This window comes from Hemiscyllium ocellatum, chromosome 7 (genome assembly GCF_020745735.1).
Source record: "Hemiscyllium ocellatum isolate sHemOce1 chromosome 7, sHemOce1.pat.X.cur, whole genome shotgun sequence".
NCBI lineage: Eukaryota > Metazoa > Chordata > Chondrichthyes > Orectolobiformes > Hemiscylliidae > Hemiscyllium > Hemiscyllium ocellatum.
The window spans coordinates 15491361-15510121 of record NC_083407.1 but is presented as its reverse complement, the minus strand read 5'-3'; the positions used below and the strand labels follow the sequence as shown (position 1 = coordinate 15510121).

The 18761-nt window shown below is 41.3% G+C and overlaps 1 protein-coding gene across 1 annotated transcript in view; it reads right to left on the bottom strand.

Moving 5' to 3' along the window:
• Window positions 1-18761, bottom strand: part of LOC132817323 (contactin-associated protein-like 5) — a 910472-nt gene that overhangs the window by 463806 nt on the left and 427905 nt on the right. Inside the window, exons 9-11 of the mRNA XM_060827733.1 lie at window positions 8168-8317; window positions 4170-4341; window positions 2799-2905 (exon numbers count right to left, since the gene is read on the bottom strand). Coding sequence (XP_060683716.1) covers window positions 2799-2905; window positions 4170-4341; window positions 8168-8317 — 429 coding nt within the window. The remainder of the gene's footprint in view (window positions 1-2798; window positions 2906-4169; window positions 4342-8167; window positions 8318-18761) is intronic.

The window sequence follows — 18761 nt, the reverse complement described above, 5'->3', positions numbered from 1 at the left end:
CCAATTCTCTCAAAGGCTCATAAAACTGTGGAACTCCTTGTTCCCAGAAAACAAGATTGAGGTTCACAAGGAGGAGATGTTAGCAATCCTGGAAAGTGTGAAAAAAGATAAATACTCTGGGCCAGATGGGATTTATCCTTGGATTCTCTGGGAAGCCAGGGAGGAGATTGCAGAGTTTTTGGTTTTGATCTTTATGTTGTCATTGTCTACATAACAGTGCCAGAAGATTGGAGGATAGAAGATGTTGTTCCCTTGTTCAAGAAGGGTTCAAGACAATCCTACTAATTATGGACCAGTGAGCCTTACTTCAGTCGTGGGTAAAGTATTGGAAAAGGCTACGAGAGATAGAACTTATAATCACCTAGAAAGGAATAAGTAAATTAGGGATCATCAACACATTTTTATGAAGGGTAGATCGTGCATCACAAACCTTATTGAGTTCTTTGAGAAGGTGACCAAACAGGTGGATGAGGGTAAAGCAGTCGATGTGGCGTATATGTATAAGGCATTTGATAAGGGTCCCTTCAGCAGGTTATTGCAGAAAATACAGAGGCATGGGATTGAGGATGATTTAACGGTTTGGATCAGAAATTGGCTCGCTGAAAGAAGACAGAAGGTGGTGGTTGATGGGAAATGTTCAGTTACTAGTGGTGGACCGCAAGAATTTGCTTTGGAGTAACTGCTGTTTGTCATTTTTATAAATGACCCAGATGAAGGCGTAGAAGGATGGGTTAGTAAATTTGCAGATGACGATAAGGCCAGTAGCGTTGTGGATAGTGCTGAAGGATGTTGTAGGTTACAAAGGAACATAGATAAGCTGCAGAGCTGGGCTGAGAGGTGGCAAATGGAGTTTAATGCGGAAAAGTGTGAGGTGACTCACTTTGGAAAGAGGAACAGGAATGCAGAGTATTGGGCTAATGGTAAGATTCTTGGAAGTGTAGATGAGCAGAGAGATCTCAGTGTCCATGTCCAAAGATCCCTGAAAGTTGCCACCCAGGTTGATAGGGTTGTTAAGAAGGCATACAATGTGTTAACTTTTATTGGTAGGTGGATTGAGTTTCATAAGCATGAGGACATGCTGTAGCTGTACAAAACTCTGCTGTGGCCGCACTTGGAGTATTGCATCCATTCTGGTTCCTGCACTGTAGGAAAGATGCAGAAGCTAAGGAAAGGGTTAGGAGATTTACTAGGATGTCGCCTGGAATGAAAGGACGGTCTTATGACAAAAGGCTAAGGGACTTGAGGCTGTTTTTGTCAGAGATAAGAAGGTTGAGAGGTGACTTAATTGAGACACATAAGCTTTCTTGGACTCTTCATGTGGACGCACTGGTTACAAAGGCCCAACAACGTCTCTTCTTCCTCAGGCAGCTGAGGAAATTTGGCATGATGGTGAATATCCTTGTCAAATTTTATAGGTGTGCCATTGAAAGCATTCTGTCTGGACGTATCCCTACCTGGTATGGCAACTATGCCATTCAAGATCAGGAGACAGTTACAGAGAGTGGTGAACTCAGCCTGGAAAATCACAAAGGTCAACCTCCCATCTATAAAATCCATCTACCAGGCCCGCTGTCAAGGAAAGGCTGCCATCATTATTAAAGATCCATCCCACCCTGGCAATACTTTTCTACAACCTCTACCATCAGGGAGAAGGTACAGAAGCCTGAACACACGCACCAGCCGGTTTCATAACAGTTTCTACCCTACTGTTGTTAGAGTATTGAATGGACTCACAAACTCTTAACATTCGCCTGTACCTGTGTTTTTGTCATTGCCATTGCCACTATTTACCTATTATTTACTATCTATGTTACTTAACTCTGTGATCTGCCTGCATTGCTCACAAGACAAAGCTTTTCACTGTGCCTCGATACACGTGACAATAAATTCAATTCAATAACCAGAGGGTTAGATTAACTACAGTGTGAAAACAGGCCATTCAGCCCACACTGACCCTCCAAAGTGTAACCAACCCAGATCCATTTCTCTCTGACTAGACCATGGGCAAATTAGCATGGCCAATTCACCTGACCTACACATCTTTAGACTGTGGAAGGAAACCAGACCACCCAGAGAAAATCCACACAGACACAGGGAGAATGTGCAAACTCCACACAGACAGCTGCCCAAGGCTGGAATCAAACCTAGGACCCTACTGCTGTAAGGCAGCAGTGCTAACCACTGAGCCACCGTGTCATTAGATAGGATGGAGAGTGAGAGCCTCTTTCTTCATATGGCGATAGCTAGCACAGGGGGACATAGCTTTAAATTGAGGGGTGATAGATATAGGACAGATGTCAGAGGTAGTTTCTTTACTCAGAGAGTCGTAAGGGTATGGAAAGCACTGCCTGCAACTGTCGTGGGCTCGACAACATTAAACGCATTTAAAAGGTCATTAAGTAGACATGTGGATGAAAATGGAATAGTGTAGGTTAGATGGGCTTTGGATTAATTTCACAGGTCGGCACAACCTCGAGACCCGAAGGGCCTGTACTGTGCTTAATGTTCTACATTCCATGTGAGATCATTGAGTTAGATAGACTACTGATTGACAATGGAGTCAAAGAGAATCAGGAATAAGCAGGTCTGCAAAACTGAGGCCTTAATCAGATCTCATCGAATGTAAGAGCAAGGCTGAGGGACAGAAGCACTTACTCCTGCTCCTACCTCACATGCTTGCTTGTATGCAATTACTGAATCACAGCTTTCTGCTCTCCACCCCTCAACTCCCAGTCAGTACAACCTGCCCGGCGATCAGCAGTGACAATGCTTGTGTTACCCAGTTCAATGTTACTCACAGTTATGGCAGGTGGCTCCTGTATAGCCAGTCCCTCTGCAGTCACAGTAAAAGGTACTCCAGGACTGAGAGCATTCTCCGCCATGCTCACAGTAATTCGGCAAGCACCTATTACACAGAAAAACACATTCTGACATAAAACGCTTCTTTTGCTCGGCGATTTAATCCCAGCTCTCAGTTGGTGGGTTCACAAAATTAACCACTGACAATCCATCTTAGATGGGTATTAACCTGCTGTGCTCATTCAAACAGAAAACAGTGCGGTTGATCTGCCAAATGGCATATGAGTTGGTTGAAAGTTGTGACAGGCATAATGATAGCCTACTAAGGACGGTGAAAAGCTGACTTCAAACTGGTCCTGGCATCAGCATTGGCCATGCTTTGTCTCCGATTCAGAACATTAAATGGCTTCAGCTTGAGATTTTAAACACTGTGCAACACCTTCCCATCACTTATGTGGTGAGGCTAACTACTAGGGTCAGAAAATGTGGTGCTGGAAAAGCACAGTGGGTCAGGCAGCATCCGAGGAGTAGGAGAGTCAATATTTCGAGCATAAGTTCTTCATCAGGAACATGGGGTTTGCATTCTCCCTCCTGACCTTCTGTGCTTTTCCAAAACCAAATTTTTTGACTCTGATCTCCTGAATCTGCAGTCCTCATTTTCTCCTAGTTAGTTACTAGGGGCCAGTGTGGGTCAGGTTGGAGAGTAATCCTTATCCACTTAATCTCATTTTAATTACACTAATGTGCATTCCCTGGCAGTTTAAAGGGGAGTGCCAATTTCTTCCCAGCATATGCGTATCTGGTATTTTTTGTGGCATGCAATAGAATCTATTTTATTCCATTTTCTGCTATAAAGCTGCTCCAAAATAAGTAATAACTTGGAGGAAGACGTCGATCAGATCTTAACATAATCAACTTTCAATCTCATAGACACTGACATTGAAATCTTAGTCTTAATCTAAACACTTGGGAATCAGGGTGGCTTCCCTACTTTTTCCAAATAAGCATCAAACTTTCTTTGGATTGAGAAATCCAGCTGCCTGCATTATGGGGAAAGAACTGTAGGAATCAGACTAATTGGGTTGCTCTTTGGAAAATTGAGCACAAATATAATGGGTGAAATTTTTCCCCAGTTTGGAGCTAGCAGACTGGATTCGTGGGGAAACAGAATTATATCTTAAAGTAGAAAAAATGCCATTATTTTAAATAAATTCAATAAAAGTACAGAAAAAATTCCTTATATCTTTGATATAAAGCAGGAAAAGTGACAACAGGGTCCTTGAGGGACTCACATGCTTTTATATTAGGTTTGCATTCAAATTTTAAAATAATAGAACTTTAAGATATTTAGAGGGAATGAAGGATTTTACCTGTCCATGATGCCACACAGGTCTATTTGTAAATCACTGAAGTTGCCTTGCAAGCCTTGTTGCACCAGAATGAGGTTAGCAAGTTGGTTGTCAATGTACACAAGTCGCATACAACCTTGAAAGACACCGACTGTGTTTGAACATCCAGCATCAATGTCATTTCCAGGGCAGCCTGAGAAGCACAACGGGTACAGAAGTACTTAGAACATTAATTCTGATCACGGCATTAATTGAACATTAATTGAATCCAAAGAGATTCTCCAACTATGTTAAAAGCAAGAGAGCAACTAGAGAGAGAGAGAGAGAGAGTCAGGTCCCTTAAAGATCAAAAAGGTCATCTTTGTACTGAACCTCAACAGGGATATTAAATGAATAATCTGCATAAGAAGAAAGAACTGGAGGTTAGAGAACTCGGGGAAATACATATTGATGTTTTGAAAACAGTTCACAATACAGAAGACGAAGTGCTAAAGATCTTAAAACAATTAAGCTGGTCCAATCTCCGAGACCTGATCAAGTGCATCCCAGGATGTTGTGGGAAGTTAGGGAAGAAATCAAGGGACCTCTTGCAGGAATATTTGCATCATTGATGACTACAGGTGTGGTGCCAGATGACCTGTGAGTGGCTAATGTTATGTCTTTGTTCAAGAAAGGATGTAAGGAGAAGCCTGGCACTATAGATCTGTGAGTCTGACTTCAGTGGTGGATAAATTGTCAGAGGTGATTCTGTAAGACAGGATTTACATACAATTGGAGAGGCGAGGACTGATTAGGGGTAGTCAGCATGTGCAAAAGTGAAATCATGTCTCACAATATATTGATTGTGTTTTTAAATGAAATAACCAAGAAGATTGATGAGGGCAGAGCAGTAGACATTGTTTACTTGGACTTTAGTAAAGCCTTTCGCACTGTTCTGCATTTCAGACTAATTAGTAAAGTTAGGTCATATGGGATTCAGGGCGAACTCTCCAATTGGATCCAAAATTGGTTTCACAGCAGGAGACTGGGTGGTGGAGGACGGTTGTTTTTGGACTGGAGTACTGTGACCAGTGGTGTTCCCAAGGGATCAGGATTGGGACCACTGTTATTTGTTATCTGTATAAATTATTTTGATGAGAATAAATTTGTGGATGACACCAAAATTGGTGTTATAGTGAACAGTGAAGAACATTATCTCAGATTACAAAGAAATCTTGATCAGTTAAGTCAATGGGCTGAGGAGTAGGAGATGGAGTTAAATTTGGAAAAATGCAAGGTATTGCATTTTGGTAAAATAAAGAAGGGTAGGACTCATACAATAAAAGTGGGGCCTTGGATAGTGTTGCAGAACAGTGAGACCTCGGAGTTCAGGTGTGTAATTCTTTGCATCGTGTGGAGACAGGGTGGTTAACAAGGCTATTAGCACACTTGCCTTCATTGCTCAGATCTTTGAGTATAGGGTTTGGGACATTATGTTGAGGTTGTACGGGACTTTAGCGAGGCCCCTTGTTGGGCACCGTGTTCAATTCAAATATTAAGCTGAAGAGGCCTCAGAAAGATTTACCAGGATGTTACTGGGAAGCCAGGGTTTGATATATATAAAGAGAGGCTAGATAGTTTGTGACTTTTTTAATTGAAGCATTGGAGGTTGAGGGCTGACCTTAAAAAACATTTATAAAATCATGAGGAGTATAGATTAAGTGAATAGCAGGTGTCTTTTCACTAGAGTCAAAGATTTCAAGGCGAGAGGACATATTTTTAAGGTCGAGGAGAAAGACATAAAAAAGACATGAGGGATAATTCAGAAAGTGGCTCGGATGTGAACTTCCAGAGGAAATGTTACATCTTACAATATGTAACTGACATTTGGATAAGTACATGAAACAAAATGTTTGACAGGATATGGGGCAAGTGCAGGCAGGAAGGACTAGTTTAGTTTGGGATTATGGTCAGCATGGACTGGTTGGACTGAAGGGTCTGCTTCTATTCTGTCTGACTCTATAACTATAAAACTGAAAATGTACACGGTCATACGTATGCATTGATGCAACATTGAACATAGACAAAGAAAGAAAATCTCCCTTCCCTAAAGAGATTGCATAGAATGGTCCTTTTCACTTTGGAGCTGAACAGAATGAGAGGTAACCTATTGCCCATTATATAATATTTCTAGCGAGCTTGATAAGGTGAAAGGAGAAGGCTCTCTATGCTACTTTCTCCCCACCGCCACCCTCCTCTCATTTATCTCTTCACCCTTCAAGCTCTCTGCCTGTATTCCTGATGAAGGGCTTTTGCCCGAAAAGTCGATTTTACTGCTCCTCGGATGCTGCCTGAACTGCTGTGTTTTTCCAGCACCACTCTACTGCTGAATCTGGTTTCCAGCATCTGCAGTCATTGTTTTTACCTAGTTGATTTTAACCCTACTCTGAATCCTCTTGCAAGGATGCCTGCCTTGAAGAAGTTTTCCTCTTCTCTCTACTAGAATCTCAGGGAGTCCCTCTCCCACTGCAACTCCCAGGTCATTTCCTCTGCCCTGAAGCTCTTCAACCATGTCCTGAAACAGACTCGCTATTACAGCCACATTTGCTTCTGACCTATCACCTTCATCCCACCCCCATCCACCCTTTGTACTCTTTGCCACCTTCCCCTACCCCCACCCCGACCTATCACCTTCATCCCCTCCCCCACTCACCTATTGTACTCTATGCTACTTTCTCCCCACCCCCACCCTCCTCTCATTTATCTCTCCACCCTTCAGGCACTCTGCCTGTATTCCTGTATTCGGGCCTTCGCCCAAAATGTCAATTTTCCTGCTCCTCGGATGCTGCCTGAACTGCTGTGCTTTTCCAGCACCACTCCACTCCAGAAGGTGGAAGGAGAGGATAGGGTGATCCCCTTCCAATGTTCTCTGTGTGCTACACAGCTGTGCAGCTGCAAGGGAGTTCTGCCCATGCTAATCAGTGTGCCAATGTATTGGTATCCACTTGCAGAAGCTACTGTCATACAGGGAGTTTTGCACAGCGAAAAATAATATTGGCTGTTTTTCACAGTGCAGAATCAATGGGTAAAGGGCCTTTTTATAAAGTCTTCTATGACTTTATATCACAGGGGTCATCAGTTCCCTCTCATTGGAATGGCTGGACCTAAGATTGATAATCTCGTGATAAGGTATTAACCATCTAGAATCGAGATGAAGAGAAATTACCCCAATCAGATGGATATGAATCTGTGGAATAATTCACTCCAGGGAGCATGGGCACCATGGTCAATTGGGTGAATTCAAGACTGTTTTTGATCGGTTTTTTTGGTCCCGAAAGAAATCAAGATCTGACGGGACAAAGGAGGAATGTGGAGTTGATGTAGAAGATCAGTCATGATCTTATAGAATGGCACAGCAGTCTAATCCTGCTCCTAAATGTTAAGGTTCTCACCTTCACCAGCAAAAGAAGGTTGCACAAAAAGACAGTCCTGAATCTCCATCAATCAGACATAAAGAATAAACCTGAGAGAAAATCTTTATGAGAAACAAAATTGAAAGAGAGGGGTTACGAGGTTGTGTGGCTGATGGGCAAACATCATCTGACTGAATGATAAAGGAAACACACACTTGCCCAAAGTTATGAGTAGGCTAACATTACATTCCAATTGGGTGGGGAAAGACCAGCATGTCAACACATAGCTATCAGATGGTCAATAGTGGGAGACTAAGTCAAGGTCAGTTGGAGGTCAGAGTTTGTTGGATAAAATCTTCACAATCACATTCAAGTAGAGTTGGCAATTTTAATACCAAGACAGTAATATGTTTTAAATCCATTGCTGTGGTGTACATCACTGACTGTCAAGGTGGATTAGAGTCATAGACTTGTACATCATAGAAACGGACCTTTTGGTACAATTCATCCATGTCGACCAGACATCCTGAAATAATCTTGTCCCATTTTTCAGTACTTGGTCCATATCCCTCGGGATTGTTACCACCTAATGGTATACCATTCAGTCTAAAAGGGAATGGTCCCCACCTCCAAAATAGTAGCTGCCTCCTGAGTACATCCGCATCTGTGTGGTCAAGTGAGCAGTCATGGCAGCTTCACCGTTCAACTGGACACTGATATGATTCCGTCTGGCACTCAAATGGATGGTGTGCCATTGTCCATCGTTCAGATTGCTCCCTGTGAGAGGGAAACACAGGAGACAATGAGTTTAATTAAAGGAACACCACTAACGTATGCTCACTGCATTAGAACTAGTTATAACTTACAAAGATTTAACTCGACTGATTAAAAGCCAGAAGAGAAACATAGATAGATAGAAAAGCACAGCACAGAACAGGCCGTTTGGCCCACAATGTTGGGTCGAGGTTAATCCTAATGTAAAATATAGTAACTTAACCGACATACCCCTCAACTCACTGCTATCCATGTGCATGTCCAGCAGTCGCAACAATTTCTTTCACATGCAGTGAGTTGTTAACAATCTGGAATACACTCCTTGAAAAGCTGGTGGAAGTAAGATTTAACAATAACTTTCCAAATGGAATTGTAAAAATATTTGGAAATGAATCAGACTGCGGGATGATTGTGAAAAATTGTTGGGGTGCGGGAAAGTGGGGAGATGGTAAGTTGATTTGGGATTAACTTTTAAAGAATGTGTGTAGCTACAATGGGTTAAGTGGGCTCCTGAGGTGCTGTACAACTTATTCATTCTTTGACAAATTCAAAAACTCTGGATGCTGGAAATCTGAAGCAGAAACAGAAACGCTGTAGCTCTAGCAGCATCTATATTTGAAGAAGGATCACTGGACCCGAAATGGTAACTCTGATTTCTCTCCACGCTGCTCCCGACCCGCTGAGCTTCTCCAGTAATTTCTTGCAGTTTTTATTATTAATTTTGTAATTAATTATTGGAATGGTTAAATATCTTTAATTGATGCAGTGCAGTCAGAGTTTATCAACCTTTCAATTTATAAACTTTTATATCAAAACGAAGATTAAAAACACTACTGATTCAACATTATTTTTGTGAACAACATACATTACAATATAGAACAGAACTTACTTATATAATGACCAAAAATCTCGACCTCCACAATTATAGTGAACAATGTGTTTAAGTCAACATACAATTCTCCAGGAACCAATCCAAAGTGACTCATAGTTCTTAAAGATTTCATTCCTTTCTTTTCAGAACTGGGGAAGTTTTCACTGCAGGACTGTGTTCCACAGTGGGGTGGTTTTCTTCAGTACATCCTTGGCTCAAGCTCTTATTGTCTTGTTTCAAATCTTCTTGAAATCTATTCAAGTTAGAGCAAGCTCCCATCTTATTCATCTTCAGAGAACGATGGGGACTAACCTTTTCTATCTGTTTTCTCCCTTTTTGGGTCCTGTCAAATTGCTTACCTGTGCAATTCAGGGATATTACTTAAGAGAAGCTTGTAATTCAATCCTGTGATGGTTTCCAATGTGTCCTTCCCTCTCAAAGCCATTTTCATCAAAATGCTAATTACAAGGGGCTTGTATCCAGATCAAAATGCTGAAAACCTGTCCTTTAGACAACAACTCAATTCCATCTTAAAATTAAATTGGTAGCTTAAAATATAAGCTGGGGCAGTACAGTGGCTCAGTGGTTAGCACCGCTGCCTCACAGCACCAGGGTCCCAGGTTCGATTCCAGCCTCGGCCAACTGTTTGTGTGGAGTTTGCACATTCTCCCCGTGTCTGCGTGGAGTTTCCTCCAGGTGATTAGATTAGATTACTTACAGTGTAGAAACAGGCCCTTCGGCCCAACAAGTCCACGCCGAAGCGCAACCCACCCATACCCCTACACTCGCCCCTTACCAAACACTACGGAAACCGGAGCACCCGGATGAAACCTACGCAGACACGGGGAGAACGTGCAAACTCCACACAGTCAGTCGCCTGAGGCAGGTGCTCCAGTTTCCTCCCACAGTCCAAAGATGTGCAGGTCAGGTGAATTGGCCATGCAAAATTGCACCAGAGTGTTAGTTGCATTAGTCAGAGGGAAATTGGTTTGGGTGGGCTCCTGTTCGGAGAGTCGGTGTGGACTGGTTGGGCCGAAGGGCCTGTTTCCACTGTAGGGAATCTAATCTTATAACCATTTATGACTTGAGGAGGTGGTGGCGTGGTAGTCTTGTCACTGGACTCTGAACCTAAAACCCCAGGTTACTATTCTGAGGTGGCGGGTTCAAGTTCCATCATTGCAAATATACATTGAAAAAAACACACAAATAAAAATAAGCCTAATGCCAACCATGTAGTTATTGCTGATGGTGTAAAACAACCTGGCTCATTAATATCCTTCAGGGAAGGAAATCTGCCATCTTACCTGTTCTGGCCTGAATGTGAATCCATGGCCAAAGCAATGCTGGTGATTCTTAATTTCCCTTTCTGCAATTGTAGATGGGCAACAAATTCTGATCTAGCCAGTGACACTGACACTACGAGAATGAATAAGAAAAACTCTCACATGAAAACACAATACTGTGGATACTGAAAATCTGCAGGAAGCACAGAGAACACTGTGAAAACTGAGCAGCATCAGTGGAAAGAGAAACCGAGTTAATATTTTAAGTCCAGGACTGATGATGCCAGAACTGCTGAGTTTCTCCAGTGCTTTTCGTGAATAAAACAAAACAACATTCTGTGTTTAAGCTGTTGTATCTTCTGCCTGGAGCAAGAGGTTGGAAGAGATTATCACCGGGTGGGAGAGATCTTTGATGGTGTTGGCTGCCGTTTCTTGGCAACAGGAAGTGTAGGTGGAGTCAATGGATGGAAGGTTGCATGATGGTCCACTCTGTGTTCACAACTTTCTGGACCTTCTTACGGTCCTGGGCAAAGCAGTTGCCAAAGCAAGCAGTGATGCATCCAGGTAGACTGCTTTCTATGCTGCATCTGTAAAGGTTGGTGAGGGTCCTTGTGGACATGTTGAATTTCCTTAGCCGCCTGAGGAAGAAGAGGAATTCTTGACCATTGCATCTACGTGGATGGTCCAGGACAGATTGTTGGTTGATTGTTGATTCACAGAAAAAATGTTCTGGGATTCTCTTTAATCACTGACAATGAAATGTCAACAGAATTCAGAACAAGTCTCCTTCATTTCTCCATTTTATGCAAAGTTAAAAACAAATCCCAACATAGTCTTATAAAAACTCAATATAAAATATCTGCATTAATATATGGTCAAATATACATACCAGTGTACATATCCACAATTACAAACAACTTGAATTTATCAAGTGCCTGAAATGCAATAAATAATTTCAAAGTGTTTTGGGGGAACGATATCGAGCAAGATTTGATACTTTGTTGTGTAAAAGAATTTCAGGACAAATGACCAAATGGTCAAAATACAGCTGCACCCCAATTGACAAAAGTGTAATTTATGAATGCTTGTACCTACAAACATGATCCCATACAGGGGTGTAATTTTAAAGATCAAATATATGAGCACTTCCTATACTTACAAACAAGACTTTATTTGTCTTGCATTCTGCACTGATTTGAGTACAAATCAACTTGCAAAGAGACTCAAAAATGGAAACCATTTGCAACCTAGAGATTGCTAGTCGTGAGTTTCAAAGAGTATTTTAAAGATAGCAATAGAGGAGGTTTCGTTTTTTTTGTGCTAAAAGCAGCTGAAGATGCTTAGCAACAGGTTAAAACCATTGGGTTTCTTGAATCTCATCTGGCATTCAATGTGATTGTGACCTCAACTCCACATTTACCAGTCTACCATTAGACTGCTCATTTTGATTTAATTTGATTCATTACTGTCACTTGTACCGAGGTACAGTGAAAAGTGTTGTCTGACACTAAATAGGCACATTATACTGTAAAGTGGGCATCAGGGTAACAGAACAGAGTGAAGGATACAATGTTATAGATGCCAAGAAGATGCAGAGAGAGATCAATATTAACGTTAAACAGGTCTATACAAAAGTTGAATAACAGCGGGGAAGAAGCTTTTCTTGAATCTGTACATGTACACCAACTTTTATATCTTTTGCCCAATGGAAGAGGGTGGAAGAGAGTATAACTGGGGTGGGAGAGATCTTTGATTATGTTCTGATGTGGAGGTGCTGGTGTTGGACTGGGGTGGACAAAGTTAAAAAATCACATAACACCAAGTTTTAGTCCAATAGGTTTATTTATTGAACAAACCCAGATTATTTTTAAGTCTTCAATCACTCAAAGCCTGCATCCCCATTTTAAGTGATTAAAGACTGAACAGCAATCTGGGTTTGTTCAACACGTGGCATCAGTTGTATGACACTTTGATCTTTGACTATAAATTCTGTGTCCTATGATCCTACCCCACTAGCTACCTGACGAAGGAGCAGTACTCTGCAAGTTTGTACTTCCAGATACACGTGTTAGACTATTCCCCAGTGTTATGTGATTCTTAACTTTGATTACATTGGTTGCTTTCCCGAGGCAGTGGGAAGAATTGATGGAGTCAACGGTTGGTAGGCTGGTTTCCATGAGCAATTAAAATCAAGAATCGAAGCAAGGTCAAAACCAGACTAGGAGAGAAACGTATAAGGGCTGTACGGCTGGAGGGGACTTACCAGGATGTAAACATGGGTGATCCCTCATTGGGATGGTGTTAGCAATGAGGAAAGAATGGACAAACTTGATTTGTTTACACTTGAACATCGAAGGAAGAGGGGTGACCTGATAGCAGTTTACCAAATTATGAGAGGCACAGATAGAATGGATAATTGGAGTGTTTTTCCCCAGTGTAGAAATGTCAATTACGAGGGGTCATAGGCTTAAGGTAAAAGATGGTAAGTTTAAAGATGATATGAGAGGTAAGCTTTTTACACTGAGGGTGATGAGTGCCTGGAATGTGCTGCCAGAGGAGGTGTAAGAAGCAGACATGGTAGGAACATTTAACAGACATCTTGACAGATATACGAATAGGCAGGGAATAGAGGGATACAGACCGTATAGAGGTAATACTTTAGAAAGGCATCATGTGTCAGCATAGGCTTGATGGGCCAAAGGGTCTGATCCTGTGATGTACAGTTCTTTATATCTTTGTATCACAAGGATAGGGAAGAATGAGAGATTTGAAGACAGGGATGAGAATTTTAGGATTGAGATATGATGGGACCAGGAACCAACATACATCAGCAAGCACAATAGATGCTGGATAAGATCATTGTGAATTTGGACCCAGACAAGAGTTTTGGATGCATTCAAGTTCGCGGAGTGTTGAAAATAGAAGCCTGGCCAAGAGTTCACTGGAACTTTCCATTCTAGTAGTAACAAAAGAAGGCTGTGGAGGCCAGGTCATTGAATATAGTTAAGACGGAGATAGATAGGTTCTGGAGCATCAAGGGGATCAAGGGTTACAGGGAGAATGGTGTTGAGAAATGTATCAGCCATGATTGAATGGCAGAGCAGACTTGATGGGCTGACTGGCCTAATTTCTGCTCCTATGTCTTATGGTCTTATAGTTTTATGAAAACAAGAGTGAGGGATTCATTAGTAACTATGTTATAGAGGTGGAAGTAGGTACTCTTGTGATGTCACAGGTATGTAGTCAGGCACTAACCTTGTGGTCAGATGTGACACGAAGTTTACAAGCAGTCTGATTCAGCCTCAGAGATGCATTTGAACTTGTAACCATTCAGATTAGGAACAGGAGAAAGCCATTTTCTCGCTTGAACCTGCTCTGCCATTCGATAAGATCATGGTTGATCTGGTTGAGGCCTTCTTTTTCTGTCTAACCATCTCCAATAACCTTTGACTCTCTTTCCAGTCAGGGATCTTTCTACTTCTGCCTTAAAAATTTTAAATGAATCTTGCTTCACCAAAGACTCTTCATCCTTTGAGAGAAAACATTTGCCCTCATTCCCATCTTAACCCTTTATTTTTAAGATTTGGAGATGCTAGTGTTGGACTGGGGTGTACAAAGTTAAGAATCACACAACACCAGGTTATAGTCCAACAGGTTTAATTGGAAGCACTAGCTTTCGGAGCGACGCTCCTTCATCAGGCGGTTGTGGAGTGCACAATTGTAAGACATAGAATTTATAGCAAAAGTTTACAGTGTGATGTAACTGAAATTATCCATTGAAAAATACCTTGACTGTTTGTTAAGTCTCTCATCTGTTAGAATGATCATGTTAGTTTCACTTCTTTCATATGTAAATCACAATTTTGTTTTAAAAGTTACATTCTCAGGTTAACTGTAACAATTGGTGTGAGAGATGAGATATTTAAAATGAGATATTCTACATACTAAAGCATTTGCATGAAAGCTAAATACTGCAGATGCTGAAAATTTTAAAATGCTCTACTGTTCAGACAGCAGTTGTGAAGAAAACTATAATTGTAGTTTCAGGTTAACTTTACACTTAACTGTTCATTTTTCTCTGTCTCCACTGTCATTTCTGTGCGCACTTTTTGCTATAAACAAATGTTAAAGATTGCAGTGTAAAGCCCTCTAAGCTGCAAACATCTCTACCTGCACCACACTTTGCAGTATCCCCAAACTGTGACTAATTCAATTAACAGCTTCCTCACAGGCAAAGTTCAAACATCAGCATTTAATCTGCAAGGCGACTAAAATTCTTCAAGCATTCACAATTCAATTAGTAGTTGCTGAAGAGGGAGATCTGATGCTGTTAGCTTGTCGAAAATGAAATGCTTGGTTGAAATGGAAGAGGTTTTCGGAAGACTGCATGTTGACGCAATGTTCTGCATGGTGTTTCTTGCAGAAACTACAGCCCAAAGTAAAAAATGTGTGGAATAATTCCATCAGTAAAATGCAATTTAAAGAAAAGCACATTACAAATAAGTTATCCTTCATCAATGTGTCATTTTTTTTTAATAAAGACAAGAGCAACGTAAAATGCAGATGTTCCATATTTTTCAGATGGTAATGTACGTACTCAAGAATACAGTATCAAGATCATTGGCAATTCAAAGAATTAAAATTGCAACAAATTTATCTCTGAATAAGACCATCTCTCTGCAATATATCATCTTCAACCATCATATTGTGCTTGGAGCTAATCAGGTGCAAATGGACTGAGATGAAGGTCCTGCAAATCAGATAAATAGGGAGGTAGAGAGAGCTTTATTTCAGCGGAGTGGGGTGGAGGTGGTTCTGGAGGAGACGAAATGTAGGCTTATAAAGCAGAAAGATACTGCATCATTACAAGGCAGCTATCTGGATAATGATAAGAGTAGTAGAGGAAGGGATAAAGTGTACAGACATAGAAAAAAATACAGGAATTAGGATCAAAGTGGGGCAAAAAGACAAAATTAATGGTTTTCTACTTAAATGCATGTAGTATTTGAAACAAAATAAATGAATTAATGCACAAATATAGGTTAATGGATGTAAACTTGAGCCACTGCGGAGAGATGGCCACAAGGAGATAAAAGCTGGGAATTAAAGTTTCAGGGGTACGCAGCTTTTAGAAAGGATTGGAAAAGGTGATGGAGTAGCTTTCTTAGTACATGACAGAATAGGTAAGAAATATTCTTAGTTTGGAAGATGTACAATCCATGTGGTTGGAGATAAGAAGTAAGAAAGGGAAGAAGTAGCAGTAGAAGAAAATGAGAGCTGCAGATGCTGGAGATCAGAGTTGAAAAGTGTGGTGCTGGAAAAGCACAGCAGGTCAGGCAGATCTAAGGAGCAGGAGAGTCGACAATTTGGGCAAACACCCTTCATTAGGAAAGGGCTGATGAAGGGCTCATGCCCAAAACATCAACTCTGCTGCTTGTCAGATGCTGCCTGACCTGCTGTGGTTTTCTAGCACCACACTTTTTGACACTGGTAAGAGTAGTCTCTGGGCCTGCATTGAGTAGCTACATGGTAGAGCAGAGTCAAAAGAGGAGTTAATATGGGCTCATGAGAAAGGCAGTACATTATAGTCATAGGTGCTTTTGATCTTCATATAGACTGGATAAGCCAGATTGACAGAGATTAAGTCCAGGCGAAAGTGGATATTGCAGATGCTGGAGATTAGATTCAAGATTAGAGTGGTGCTGGAAAAGCACAGCAGGTCAGGCAGCATCCGAGGAGCAGGAAAATCGACGTTTTGGGCAGGACCCCTTCATCAGGAGATAAGAGTCCATTCAGGACAGTTTCTGAAATTAATATTCTGTAGATCCGAACAAGTATAAAATTATTTTGTACCTTGTCATGTATAGTGTGGAATGTTTAATTAATCTCAGATTAAAAGATACCTTAGAAAACAGTGATCATAACATGGTAGATGTTAGCATTCAATTTGAGGGGGAGAAACTTGGTTCGGATACAACTATGTTAAACTTAAATAAGGGTCATTACAAATCAATAAGGGGAATGCTGGGGGATAGCTCTGACAGAACGCTGTTGGCCAGTTCATTAGATATATTCAAGAGGGAGTTGGAATTGGCCCTTACAGCTAAAGGGATCAAAACATGTGAGGAGAGAGTGGGAATGGGATACTGAGATTTCATGATCAGCCATGATCACATCGAATTGTGATGCAGGCTTAAAGGGCAGAATGGCCTACTCCAGCACATATTTTCTTTGTTTCCATGTTTCTATAGGAGCAGTAAGGACCCTGAACTTGACTGGAGTTATCCCAGGATATTAAAAGAAGTGGCTGTAGAGATAGTGTATACACTGATCATAATCATACAAGAATCATTAGATTCTGGAAAAGTCTGACAGGATTGGAAAACTGCCAATGTAACATCTTCAGTAAAAACAGATAGGAGGCAAAAAACAGATAGTCAGTCAATATCTGTCATTGGGGAAATGTTAGAGTGTACCATGTAATGGCAGAGCATTTAGAATTACATAAATGATCGACCAGAGTTTGGATGGGTTTAATCATGCCTGACAAATTTACTAAAATTCTTTGCGGAAGTAACAAGCAGGACAGCCAAAGGCAAAGTAGTGGGTGTAACATATTTGGATTTGCAGAAGGTACCACACAATAGGCTACTTCATACAGTAAGAAGCTATGGTTTGAGAGTAGTATATTAGCATAGATAGTATTGGCTAGCTAATAGAAAGCAGAGAGATGAGATAAAGGGGTCATTTTCAAGATTGCAACCTGAAACTAGTGGAGTGCCACAGGGATGGGTTTTAGGGCCTTAATTACTTACAATGCATATTAGTGACTGTGGTAAAAACAATGACTGCAGATGCTGGAAACCAGATTCTAGATTAGAGTGGTGCTGGAAGAGCATAGCAGGTTAGGCAGCATCCGAAGAGCAGAAAAATCGATGTTTTGGGCAAAAGCCCTTCATCATGTGGTGAGGAAAGCAAATGGTCTGTTGCCAAGTTTGTGAATGACTTAAATTAAGTGGAAACCCAAGTGATGAGGATGATGCAAAGAGTGTTAGCTTTTATCCCAAAGAGAATGGAATATATAAATTAAGAAATCTTGCCAAAACTATACAAGGCACTAATTCAACCACATCTGGAATACTTACAACAGTTTTGCTTCCCTTATTGAAGGAAAGAAGTACTGTCATTGGAGGCAGTCCAGAGAAGATCCATTAGTTTGACACCAAATATGCAGGGACTTTTTTTTATGAGGAACAATTAAGTACATTGAACTTGTATTCATTACAATTCAAGAAAATGAGAGGAGATCTTACTGAACCATGCAAGACTCTTAGGGGGCTTGACAGATAGATGTGGAGATTAGAGTGATGCTGGAAAAGCACAGCAGGCCAGGCAGCATCCAAGGAGCACGAAAATCGACATTTCAGGAAAAGCCCTTCATGAAGGACTTTTGCCCGAAACATTGATTTTCCTGCTCCTCGGATGTTGCCTGACCTGCTGTGCTTTTCCAGCACACTCTAATCTTGTCTCTAATCTCCAGCATCTGTAGTACCCACTTCCACCCAGATAGATGTGAAGAGGTTGTTTCTCTTTGTTGGAGAATGTAGGAACAGAGGGCATAATCTCAGAATAAGAGTTATCCATTCAAAACAGAAATGATGAAGAATTTCTTCTGCCAGAAGGTTGTGGGTCAGTGGGATTCTTTATCACAGGGGGGTGTTGAGGATGGGTCGTTAACTATATTCAAGGGTGAAATTGAGATATTTTAATCAGTAAGGGAGTCGAGGAAATGGCAGAAAAGTGGTGTTGAGGATTATCAGATCAAACATTATTCGATTTCTTACAGTGTGGAAACATGTCTTTCAGTCCAACAAGTCCATATTGACCCACAACCCACCCAGACCATTCCCCTACACCTAACACTTTGAGCAATTTAGCATGGCCAATTCACCTAACCTGCACATTTTTGGATTGTGGGAGGAAACCGGAGAAATCCATGCAGACACAGGGAGAATATGCAAACTCCACACAGAGAGTCGCCTGAGGTGGGAATTGGATCCAGGTCTCTGGCGCTGTGAGGCAGCAGTGTTTTCCACTGCACCACCATGCTGCCCACTGAATAGTGGAACAGACCCAATGGGCTGAATGGCTGACTTGTGTTCCTATGTCTTACTGTCTTAAGGTTGTTTCCCTTTTGGAAGAATCTCGGACTCGAGGGCATAAGCTCAGAAAAAGGGGTCACAAATTTAAGATAGAGACAAGGAGGAATTTCTTCTTTCAGAGAAAGTGAACC